Source organism: Notolabrus celidotus, chromosome 9, assembly GCF_009762535.1.
Source record: "Notolabrus celidotus isolate fNotCel1 chromosome 9, fNotCel1.pri, whole genome shotgun sequence".
Classification (NCBI taxonomy): Eukaryota; Metazoa; Chordata; class Actinopteri; order Labriformes; family Labridae; genus Notolabrus; species Notolabrus celidotus.
Window position 1 is genome coordinate 22,163,682 of NC_048280.1, and position 13,524 is coordinate 22,177,205.

The 13,524-nt window shown below is 41.9% G+C and overlaps 1 protein-coding gene across 1 annotated transcript in view; it reads left to right on the forward strand.

The window, feature by feature from the left end:
* Positions 1 to 13,524, forward strand: part of fam172a (family with sequence similarity 172 member A) — a 167,661-nt gene that overhangs the window by 107,423 nt on the left and 46,714 nt on the right. The window contains 2 exon segments of the mRNA XM_034692266.1: positions 4,020 to 4,136; positions 10,750 to 10,834. Of these exon segments, the coding sequence (XP_034548157.1) occupies positions 4,020 to 4,136; positions 10,750 to 10,834 (202 nt within the window).

Here is a 13,524-nt window from a genome sequence, read left to right on the forward strand (position 1 = left end):
GTGTCAGAATCGTTGTGGTTTAGGGCCACACTGAATATACACTCTCTCCTGGAGTTATTATTTGTCAACCTATTCCCCTAACTGTTACCACAGCCAACCACATGTGTGCTGGCATAGCAGCAATAAGAGCTGTCAGAGGAAATGATTGATACAGCCAGTGCTAAGAGGGGAATTCTCTGGTCTTTAATCTTCGTTTGAGGCATCATCAGGATAACAGACTTTGTTTGGTGAGAGTTCCTGATTTAGTTTCTCCTCATAGCAGGAAATATACTGCACAGCACTTTAGAAGTATTTCTGAAGAAGGTGTCACAATAAACTTTGGCACAAAGTTGGTAAGATACGGTTAGAGACAAATAGTTTAAATTGTATTTAAACTGAATAAATATAGAGTGACTAAACACATTCATATGTGCCAGATCTAAACAGTTTCAATAACTTCTATCAGATCTCCAAATATCTTATTATCCCATACTTTTAAAAGCATTTTCTTCAACCATCTTTTGCTTAATGAGCTGTCTGTCTTCACTTGATCAATCATGCACTGTCTAAATACTGTGGTCTAGTACTGAAGTCCCTGCCATGGCCGTTCAGCACCATCTACAACCCAACTTTACCTCATCCTCACCAGCTGAGCCTTTTATTCTTTGTTCTTACATACCTTTCTCCATGTCTACAGACTGTCAGTCATTCAGCAGAACTACCCCTTTGTTAGGGAGTGCTCTCATATCTGCTCATTCCTTTCCTCTGGTTATCTTTTATATTTTTATATATTTATCTTTTATAAATATCCTTTTCCTTTTCTTTCTTCCTTATCCGAATGTCTTTTGTTAACTCTAAAGTACTTTGTGTTTTAAGTGGCATGCCGAAATGATTTTTAAAAAGGCAGACAGAAACAGTCTTTAATTCATGACAGGTTGGCAAACACAGTTTACTTCCATCAGTTTTCAAATTTATTACAGCTCAGTTACAGTTTCCGTATACCAGTGAACCATACCCATGTTAAATGCTTGTTCCATACAAAATAGAAAAAATGTTGGACCCAGGAGGAGCATACAATGGGAGCAAGTAGAGACCTATTTATCCACTTTGAAAGTGGAAAAACTTAAAATTTCAGCCCAGACTTGGGAGATGTTTTTGACTGGCTTGAGGCCATGTGCTTAGTGTTTTCCATAGGCAGTCAGTCCACTACCTTCTGTTTCCTGGCCTCCGCTTGCAGCCTCTATACTCAGGGACTGGCCCATTTGGCTAGTGTCTGAAAACAGGACCTTGACTGACGCCTCCAGTTTTAAAAGGTTGACTTGCTGTTCCCATGGGCCCAGTTCTGCCAGAGGAAAGCTTTTCAACCAACCGTGGAAGATGGTTGTGTGCAGAGACTAACATGTGTCTGCGGTTGTGTTAGAATGTGATTTAGACATTTTGACTACATGTGCAGTGTCCATCTCTTATTCTCTTTTTCTACACTCTTTATACCTGTAGTTGCACCTTTCCTCTCAGTCTGCTCTATCCACCACCTTGGTGAAGACGCCCAATTGAAGCTTATCAGCTGTGTGATGTATGAATCCTTAGGGCCTTAATAGATTCCATTTATCTCTATACACTCCCGCTTTAATTTGGCTGGGAACGAGAGGATGTATTCAAATGCCCGCCTGTCATTTTGATATACAGCCAGCCAGCCAGAGCCAGTGCTGTTGTAGATGACCAGTGTTAGCTGTCTGTGAATGTGTAAAAGAGGGCTGATTGCTTTGGTTTTCGTCCGAGTGTCAGACTCTGACTCATATTGTTGTTCTATCTTAAACCCACTATATCTGGCCAAACCCCAGCTTTAATCTCAAGCCTAAGCCCTTTTATCGAAACAGCCCTGCATTCAGAAAGTTAGGACGCTGTGTGAGAGATGTAAATAGATACAGAATGTGATGCTTTGCAAAACATTAAAACCCCATATTTAAAGAAGCTTTGAGGAGTTTTTAGCTGCATATGAAACAAACCGGAATTAACAGTGATGTCTCTTTATGACCTACAAAAGCAAACAAGACCATCAGCAACAAGATAGACAATTTCCATGTTTTAATTTATGATGCTTGTATCCGTTGCAAGGGGTAGGTGGTAGACCAGATGATTGACAGCACAGCTTTGAAGAAACAGCCTATTTTTACTCCTTCCACAGGAAATATTCACTGTGAGTAATATGTTTGACTGTTAAAAGCAGGCAGCAGACGGCAGGAGGAGATTCTTTATCAGAAAACAAGCTTACACATGCACAGGACTAGATCAGCACAGGTGTCACTTTGTCCACACTGGGCACCCAAATTGACACAAACAGAAAGTTCTTCTCAGGAGCTTTAACTGAAAAAAGCACGTGGACAACATATAATATGTTGACAAAAAAGTCAGGACAAGGTCATGTTTACCACTATTCCTCCCCCTCTTTAAACAACACTCTAGATATTGTGGCACTGAGAAGAGTAATTGTTATAATTTTAAAAAGTGTAATGTTTACACATCCTTACTTGTAGGATTTCAGCTGCTCAGCAATTCAAGGTCCTCTTTTATGGTTTATAATGCGACAAAACATTTCAATAGGTAACGAATCAGAACTGCAAGCAGGCGAGAATAGCGCCCAGACTTTTAGCTGTATGGCCATGCAGTTGTATAAAGTTCAGGATGTGGTTTTTGGGTACTTTATCCAGGACCATCCATCATTGGTTTTCAGCCTTGTCCTTGTGTACATAGCTCTTGTTGCCAGTTAACCTAATTAATTGTGAGATGTCCTATCCAATGTTTTCTTTTAGCATTCGACACCCTTTTCACCTTTACCTTGTCTTTTGTTGCTACTTTCCTGACTTTTCTGAAACATATTGCCAGCATCAAATACAGATGGGCCCATGTGGGGTTTTAGTGTTTTGCAAATCATTACATTATTTTTTTTCACATTTTATCCAGTGTGCCAACTAATTTAGTAACAGGTTTTATTAAACCTGGGCTTTTAAAGTACAATATTTTTCCAATACTTACATTGCACAACACCAACTTGTTTACCATGTTCTTCTTTAATCTATGGTGCCTAGATCCCCAACTGAAAGGCTAGTCTTATTTTCAACACTAAATCATAAACATACTACTTTTTTATCCCAACAAAGGTTCCGTAGTCTAAGACAAGATTTCCTTTCCTCTAGATAACATTTAAGATACTCAATGTGGTTGAAATTTGGTTTATACTGCCATAGAGTTACTTGTACTCAGTCCAGCAATGATCAATATCAGTGGAATTCTCCAGTGCTTCAACTCGTCCCCTATTCACAAGTCTTTTTCCAAGCCTGACTGGACGTATGCTGTAAGTGATTGTTAACTTATTGTTGCAAGTCCTGTTCTCTTTTCTTCCTGTTTTATCTTAGAGCAAAGCAGAGTGAAACAGCTCACTCCCAAGGCCTGGCTTCAGAACTCCTTGGGGTGGGACCATCGGTGTGGGAAGTCTATTGTAGTGCAGTAACAAGTTCTTTGTGTGACATTTTCCTTGGCGTTGACATTCAGAGGGGAATAGGAAGACAAGTCTGGACAGCGCGTTGTCTGTGACATGTGAAGGGAAAGGGTATTAAGAATGGGGGCCGAGGTATCTGAACGTGCACAGGGAAGGGCATTTGCACAGAACGTGACAAGGACACGCTATGGTGTAGAAGCTCTTTCATATATTCACTTTATACATTATGCTATACACCAGGTTGAATCTGTGTGCTGGTTACAAATCTGTTCACTGGGCCAGTGCTATCATTGTTAGAGGAAAAAGCTGACTATATGAGTTGGACAGGGAATAAGACTTACATTAGGAGTCACATACAATGAATATTTCATAAAAAAAATAGTTCATACATTTTCATACAATTAAAAAGATGGTTTAGTTTATTTTAAGATGAGTTCAAACCTCTTTGCATTCCAAATCTTGCCTGAATCCAGCAGTTTTCTTCTGTCAGTGATGTCGTGCAGCTTTGTGGACTAACAGACGGCCGATTTGTTTTCTCTGGCAGATGAATCAGAGGGAAATGCAGGTGAAGAGCAAGGTGTGTGCTGTGGCTCTGACCGACTCAGCTCACCACATCTGGCTACAGGACACCAGCAAAGGCACACAGGACTGGATGCAGCAGGTAAAACAACCACACACACTCAGATACACAAACACGTACTAAAGGCAAACAAGAAACCACAAACTGTACAAGGATTTATTCCTGAGCTCCCATCTCATCATGTAAATCCCCAGCATTGCGCCATAGCCTCTCAGATTTTGCTCTTGTTCCTTAATTTTCTCCTAGCACAACCTTGCTGACCTACACAGTGACCCCTGACCAGCAGCTAGCGGTTAAAGTCATAGAGAACATTGTTTGATGTGTCTATTTTTTTTTGTAACCACCCACCAGCCCTTTTTTTCCAGGGTGCATGTCAATGAATAACTGAGACAGTAACCCTCAATGTCTGTGTATGTGTTTATGTGTGTGTATGTGGCTGTGCGTGCATATGTGCACAAATGTGTGTGTTTTGTATGAGCCTGTGGGTAGAATGTGAGATAGAATGTGCATTTGTGTTAGCTTCATTTTAGCACTTGCCCTTTCTGGTGTGACCTCTGCGCCATACGCAGCACCTGGGCTCACTCAGTATGCACATACAGATGAGGACCATCTAAGACCAGAGCCAGAGATGCAAATGTCAGACACACACGTACACATGCACACCACCCTACCTTTATTTGTATTACATCCTCTTTATATCCCCTGCCTTTTGTTTTTGCCATTTCTGTCATCTCCCATTTTGCCTGTGTGTTTAGTTTGTGTGCTGAAGTGTGTCTTACTTGTCTGTGAGTGTGTATGTATTTCAGTTTGTGTGGTGGGGATTCAAGGTTGCACCGGCCCCCTTCTCCTTGTCTGGTGTTTCCTATTTTTTGATTCATCTAAGGGATGTGTCGGGACACATCATAATTGGAATGTTAAGTGAATTTCTATTTGTGATGATTACCCAGAACAATAAATCTGAAATAACCTTCTTTGTCCGGTCAGAGGAAGGAGACAGGCAAGGATACACTCTCTCTTGTACTCATTAACCCTCAGTCCCTTTTTGGCTGAATTAAGAGAAGAGCTTAATAGAATTCATCTAGGGGACAACAGTGGCACAAAAAAACTACAATTTGAAAGCAATGCCTACATCCAAAGGCTGTAGATTATAAATACTTCAGATTTATTTTTCTTGCAGTCATATTCATTTTCCATCTCTTACTAAAATCACATTTTTAACACATGGTAGCAGGCCAGGTTTGGGTTAGTATTCTAAGAGAGTGCTCAAAACATGTTGTTTATTTAAAAAGTTTATACTTAATTAAATAACTCTAACTCTGATTTAAAAGAAATACAAAATTCCTGTGTCTTTTGAAACCTGAGTTGGTTTAATGAAATCCTCTTTTAAAAAAACAATGTCAGTGCCTTATTATTCCTACCCACCTTGAAGAATAAAAAGTTCTATTCAATAAAGTGCCTCGGCTCTGTGTTGTGTCTGCTAATGTAAAATCAGAGCTTTAAACTATAGATCAGTTCTAAGAACCGCTTATATCGCTTATTTTCACACATACTCACACATGATCGTCAATGTGAAGGGAAACCTACTAAACCAAATGAACTCATTTAAATAATACTTCATATTTTCTGTGTGATTATTCCGGTTGTGTTACTCAAACTCAGTATTTCATCACATAACTTGCTTTGGGGCATGGATGGCAGTGCTAGTTAACAAGCCCCGGGTCAGATTGAGGATTGAGGTGAATCCAAAACCTAATCCATCCAAGCCATTTATATTAGAAACCAGTGTTGGGTGTGTGTATGTGGTTCCCCCAAAAGGTCATAGTCTCTGTGTGTTCCATCCAATATGCTAATCCCATGGCTCTGAGCTGATCTGGAGGTCTGTATCACTGGCTCATTTTCCTGATGTTTGGCTTTGAATGATCACACAATTTACATGCGCACATGAGCACACACAGACTCTGACAGTAGAAGCATGTAATGCTCTTTTATAAAAGGCTTCTACTTCAATAACCCATACGAAATTAGATATTGCAGCAAGCAATGGACTACACTTGTAATGCACACTGAGGTATGGTTTTACACAACAAAAAGGTGCTGCACATCACAGAGGGGAGCTAGCAGTGAACCTGAATAATGTCCTGGGTGGTTTGTAGATATGGGTGCCTGTATGAGTGGGTGCATGCAGGGTTGGCATACCCCCAGCCGTGCACTGCTCTGTTCTCCTCGGACAGAGATAATTCCCTCCCACTGAGGTTCGAGAGGTCACTGGGTGGTGGGATGGAGCGATGAGAAGGGAAGAGTAAAGAGAGGAGATGGGATTTAGAGATCAACGCCTGCTGGGCCAGGTTATATAGAGCAAATGGGTCAGACGAGGGGTATCTGACTTCAACACCAGGAGACCAAACAAAGAGAAAAGGGGGGGAACGGAAAAGAGGAATATGCAGAAGCAGAGATAGAAAAACTCACCTATTGACTGAGACAGAAAAAGAAATAGGCAGAGAAATAAAGTATGGGAAACGTTCAATTATTAAAACCCCGTTGACTGGCGCCAAGAAAGCCCTGGGTAGAGCAGGGGAAAAGCAAAACAAAGAGACAGGTAGGGTATGAATGGAGTGAATACAGATGGAGGAGAGGAGATGAAGAGATGTACGTGGAGATAGATGAGTAGTATAGTGAGGAGAAGTGAGTGAGGGAGAGAAATGCGAATGATGGTGTACAGCTGGCAGCCTGTCACAGTCTCCAAGGTGTCTCCTGTCACTGTGCTGGCCTGCTGTCACACTCTAGTGGCCTGCCCAGAGTGAACACACACACACACAGACATACACACACGCACACACACACATACAGAGTACACTATGGTCATGAATAAACCATCCTAATCCATAGAGATTATACAGCCACTGGAGGAGGTGGGTGAGAGGCAGACACAGAGAGAGTGAGCAGGAAGTGATACTCAGGACTACTTTCTGAGAAGTTAGGATGCAGCCTGTCATGTGTGTTATGCTTTAGGAGACTTTTGTACACTTAGCACAGAGTTACTGTCATGGGACTCAGGCCTTTGTGCTCCAAGAATGAGGAGGCGGAAATATTTTGCATCTACAAAAAGGCGATCTTACAGCAATATTTACTCCCAACATGTATTTTGTGCAGTCTTTTCCTTCAGATCGAAAAATCAAGACGTTTTTAGAGGTATTTTTTTATTCCAACACCGCATTTAGAAAGTTGTTTCATGCTCAGTTTTTGCATTGTGGTTAAAAATGCTGTTTGTTTTGGCTGAATGTGAATTTATAGTGTGTTTACTGCAGGTTTTTTAGGAACACAGGGAGTATGCTTCCCTTTCTAAATCCAGCATGTGTGTGTATTCCTGTTACACTTACTGTGTAGTAGATACAGACACCCAGGAGAGACCGACCTATTCGGTCGTCATGAGGACTCCATTAGATCACCCTGCCATCAGCTGAGTGCCAGTATGTTTTGTCCATTACCCTCCAAGTGTGTGCGTGGCATGTGTTTTGTTGTGTATGTGACAGAGGCAGGCTGCCTTCCACTCCGACTGCAGAAGGAAGCAGGTGCTGGATGACACACGCAGAGACACACATTTGACAGAGAAGGCTTAAAAGCATCAGTCTACAGGAGAGGAGTTGACAACATGCTAGTCATCACACCCTCAGACCGAAACACACAGATCATAGTTAGATTCAACATTTAGTGATTGCCTCTACTCAAAACTTTTTAATACTTTTTAGATATTTTATAACTTTGATTGTGCATGATGATGCTGATTGGGTTTAAGTGTAAACAAAGGTGCACTTCCCAAGAATGTGTGAGCGCATGGTTACAAGTATGTGTGCGTATCCAGCCTTAATCCAACACATTCAGAGACATACAGAGCAGCAGAGGTGGGGGAGAGTCAAATCTGTTTACATGTTTGTTTTCCGTCTGCCTTTAGTTCAATGGCGCCATTGATCGGCAGACGAGCTGCTTGAAGTGATGATGCTATGCGTCAGAGGCAGCCGATCTGATGTGCCATCCTTTTGTCACATCGCCCTCCTCCTAATCCCAGCCAGCAGGCCTTGCCTTTATGTGACTGCTGTTATGCCTGCGGTCTCCCACAGCACTGAGGCTGTGTGCTTATGCGTGCATGTATATGTGTGTGTGTGTGTGTGGTGTGCATTATGCAAGAGTTTGTGTGGACATGTGTGTTGTTGCCTTGACAAATCTATTCAAACCCAGGCCTCCCTGCCTCCATTGGTGGTGCTGGTGGAGGTGAAGGGGGAGGGAGGAGGGCCCTTTGAAGAATCCCTCCTTCCCTTCCATCCAGCCGCCTCTAACCCACTGCTCCACAGCCCAGCTGACATCTTCCTTGAGACAAGACTGAATGAATTAAAGGAGATACAATGAGACACTTTGATGTAGCAGTCCAAGGAGCCCCACTGCTTCTGTGCCGCTCCGCACCGCTCTGCCCTCCAGCCCGGCTCAGAGGAGAGCACTCTAGGGCACAGCAAAGGATCTAAAATACCAATATGCCACTGTTTACTAGGATGACTTGTCATCTTCCCCCAACACTAAGCCCCCATTTCCTCCTCCTACCCTCCATTCCCCCTCAACTCTCTGCTGATTTTTCTATGACCCTCTTTGGCTCCTCACGTTTGATTGACAAGGCTACAGAAATTAGATACAGAGACAGAGAGTAAAAGGGCATTTCTGCGATTTAAAAGTGGATATTAACTCAGTGATTTCTTTGATTAGACGGGAATGGATCACGCATAAAAGCTAAACTTATTTAATACTGGACTTCTTTTAAACATTTCCCAGTGGAATTGTTGTTTATATTGAAAGTAGTAATGTGCTACTTGTACTTGTTAATAACTGGGTATTTACATACATGGGCCAGATGTTTCATCATGATTATCTCTTGTAATGATTTCACATATATCTCTTAAAGCTTATAGTAAAATAATCTAGAGTGGACAGACGATGTTGTATAACACAAGGTGACTCTGCATTGACATAAACTACTGTCAACAAAAAGCAATTGAAGATATCTTTGTTGATTATCTTTTTGCATTTTTATTATTTATCTGGGCAAAAATATCTTCATATCTAAGAGTAGGCTGTTTAGTTGTAGTGGTCTACTAGTGGTGACTACAGAGTTGAAGTGTGATGTGACCCTGGATTTTTGCATCTCTGTAGTGCGTAGCAGTGAAGTGTGTTTTTCTTTTCTGTTTTTTGGAGGGGTTGAAGTGGGAGTTGTTCTAAAGATTGTGAATCCAGTCCCTCCTCTTTTCGGGGCCTTGGGAGCCAGGGCTGAGGTCAAAAATGTGAGGGCACATAATGGTTTATGTGTGTATTTGTGTGTCTGAAGGGTTCACAACATAGCACATCTTCATGGCAGACCTCCGCAATGCAACACTGACCGACAACACACACACTAGCACACGCTCAAACAGGCATGCACAACACTGTAATGACTGTCAGGGGGCCAGGGTTGAAAGTAAACAAGGGCAGATAAGCGGTGATTCAGAAGGACGCCAGCTGCACATTCTAATCTCTTTACATTTTCTCTTTCTTCTATTGAACTTTTATCTTATCTGGGGAACGTCTTCTCCCAAAGCATTCCTTCTGAACCTCCCTCTGTCCCTCTCTGCATTGTTTTTCTTACAGACCTTACAAGCCCCAGCATTCAGCTCCACACTGTGTGGTCAAAAGGGAAACACACTTTTACATCATGTCACCTGTAATCCAGAGAATGAAATGAAAGCATGTTGTTTTTATGTATAAAAAATGCAATAGTTCTTCACAATTTTGTTTAATTCGTCCAAATGTGTTTGAAATAACCTGATTGGTAGAAAGAGCGGGTGCCACAAAGACAGGAAGATAAAGACATAAAAAACAGATGAAGAGGTCTCCTCTTCTTTCTGACAGTAGAGTTGTCAACCACAGGGGGTTTGAGAGGACGAGGGTGTTTGCAGGGGGGTTATGGGTCACCAAGCTGGGCAGACACCCTCCCCCTGGGCGCCACTGATCCAGCATGGTAGAAGGCCTCAGACTCCACCATAAACAAACGCCAAGCTGTCTGAGCAACATGTCACACAGCTTTTAATTGCTTGTATCTCTCTCTCTCTCTCTCTCTCTCTCCTTCTCTCTCTCTCTCTCTCTCTCTCTCTCTCTCTCTCTCTCTCTCTCTCCTCTCTGTCTCTCTCTCTGTCTCTGTCTGTCTTTCTCTCTGTCTCTCTCTCTGTCTTCCTCCCCCCTCTCTCTCTCTGTCTTTCTCTCTCTCTACCACCGTCTCAACTCTTCGTCACCCCACATTTACTCCCTTTGTCTGGCCTCATTTCCCTTTTTTGTGTCTCTTACCTTCCTTTCACCGTTTATTTATTTATATTTTTGCTTTCTCATATCACTTCCAATCTCTGTTAATAATTCAAATTTCTATAAATCAAAAAAGAACAATAATCTAGAAGCAATTTAGATAATGATTTTTAGATCACATTCCTTCCCCTTACTATATTAATTCTGTCGTTGAGCACATATTGTTTGTGTTTGTGGAAGGATGTTGGTTGCCACATTTTCATTTCCTGTACAGAAGTCCTCCACATGCCATAAGGAGTCATTTGAATGTAATTTACATCTCTTGTAAAAGCAGAAAATGTAATTTTGTAAATTGTCAATCATCTCTGTCCTCTTTCAACAGCACTGCTGTAACTGGATATCAAGTCCAGAGCTCCTGGACACACCGCTGGACTCCATGCTGCCTGACTGCCCCAGAGTCTCTGCAGGTAAAAAAAGACTTTGTATACACACATATCAGCTGTGAAAACAGTGTAACCCAATACCTACTTACTGAGTGATAATCTAAGATTACTCTCGGTTTCCAAATGCAATAATTGTTCAGGAGATTTGACTTAATGAATTAAGTAATTACAGAAGAGAAGAAAGAAGTACTGACACACAACCCCACACGCATACAATTTAAACATCAGCTTTTGTTTACTTTCTTGTCAAAGGTAAAAAATTGAATCAGGGTTAAAATTTTAGCAGCATAGTTTGAAGCCTTATACACATACTGAGGAACAGGCAATGCCAGAGGGTCACAAGCTTGGATGCTGTGATAATTGAAATTGGTCTAGTATAAGCTCTGACTGGTGATTCTGGCTCACAGATACACTGAAAGATCAATGAAAATATGTTAACCATCGCAGCAGTTCACTGAGATGTAGCCAAAGATAGAACTAATTTCTCTTATAGTCAAATCAATCTTAGATGATGTGCCAGTGCTGGTAAGTGAAACTAAGATCTAGCGAAAGCTGGCATCAATCACAGATGTGCTAAACAGAAACCCATTCAGTAGTATGTGTTGTATTTCTCTCAATGTGTTCTCCTCAATGGCTTAAAGCACTGTACATGTGCTTTTAACAGTGTGTGGTTTGGGCAGTGTGGTGTGTTGACCATGATTGTATTTGTGTGTGCCAGTGTGTATTTGTGTGCACATGCTTTAGGGGTTTTTGGGTAGATTGGAGTTCTTAGCAGAGCTGATTGGGAGGGGGCATTCTTAGAGAAACTGAGGCAGTGTTAGATTATCTTGAAACAGAAACACACACAAAAAAATCAGGCTGCATGTCTCTCACACACACTACAGAAATGTGCTATTTGATTTTGTTTCTATTTCGGTCTTCTTTTCAGCACCCTCTCTCTTTTTTCATCATCTACTGGCTCTCCCATATTCATTAATCCTCTCCTGTGGTGTTTGGCTTCCCGTCCCCGCGCCCTCTCTGTGGTTGACTGGCCTTGATGATGTCACGGCCATCATGAGAATGTGTCCTTAATGTAGGATTAGGGATGAAAGCTGTAATCCTCGACATGACCGTTGATAAGAGATGATGATTGCAGTGTTGTTTGAAGAGTGACACACATTCAGGCATGCAGGCACAGGCGCACACACACAGGAACAGGAGCAAAGTCAAATATTAAACGAGATATAATGTATATCTCTCATGATTATTTAATGTGTCTGTTTTTACTTGAGGTGTTTAAGCATGGGTTACTTCATGTGATCAGAGAAAAATACTCTTACACACACATTCTTGTCTCATCACTCTGGAGGTCTATTCATTCTCTTCAAAGCCCCGCAGTGACATCACGGTGAATGTATAGGTCATCTCACACATGCTCCACATGTCAGTGAATACATCTCTGACAGTGCTATCTCATCTCAGCTACCAAAACACCATGTTCCTCACTGAGCTGTGTAGGCGGGTGGCCTTAACATCTACCAGTGAATCAGCTCCTTGAAATGTCATCCAGCCTTCAATACTGTATTTCATGTTCAAATGTCACTTTTCTACTTTGATGTTTATGTCTCGTCTCAGTGACTGCTGTCGGTCAGAAGGCTGTAACCTTTGAGCCAAGATATCGAGGTCGACTTTTAAATCCGTTGGCGTGCCTGACATTGTCCTAACACAGACCTGTTTGACACAGCGTCCATCTGTATCTATGCACTATTGACTTGTGCTCTATTGACTTCTGCAAATTTAAACCAAGCTGAATAGATCTGAGTTGCTAGCCTGTTAACAGAGCTGCCAACTTGGCTTGTCTCTGGTCTTTTGGTGGCAGCTTCTGATGTCAAAGGTTGTCTCTGTCGCCTTTGTGTCCTTGGCAGCCTGGCAGGTTCGCAGGCAGCAGCCATTGTGGCGAGAGTCACAGCAGTGCAGCAAAGGTGACGAGGTTGAGAGAAGGTTGAGGGAAGGCTGTCAGGGCATCGAGACCCGGCACTTCAATCAACACACACACACGCACACACACACGCACACAAACACACACTAACACACACACACAGCACCCAACAGTCATCTTTTCTGCTGCCATGACTGCTGTTGTCTAGGTTGCCATGGTTAGAGTATGTGTGGATGCATAGGTGGGGGTAATGTGGGTTGACCACAAAGTGTCTCATCACAGAACAGACCAGTGAATCCTTGTACCCCCCAAATCTGATTATCCTTCCCAGGTGACACCACAACATCCTAATCTATGATTGGCTATCTTGCCACTCGGAGTTGGGACTTAAGTTCAAACAGCTGCCATAGCTTATTGTGGTATTTTGATGTGGCACATTTTTCTTTTAGCAGGACTTTTATTTTTGAACCCTTAAAGCAACAAACATTGAAGATTCATGTTTTATCTCTCTTCGACAAAGATTTTTTTTAAATTAGAACACCTCGTAAATTAAGTTACTATTTTGTGATACCATGATCCAATTTTCTTTAAGCTCATGTGAGAAGTTTTAAGCTGCCCATGAGAAATACTAAAACTGATACAGATGCCTCTACATAATCTAGAAAAGCATTCAAGGCCATCAACATCGATAGTTTCGACAGGCGCAGCCTATAAGTAGAATAGTCTACACATGCTAGCAACAAAAGGTAGGCCTGCTAGACAGGGCAAGTATGTGCAATCCCCAAAAAACACTAAT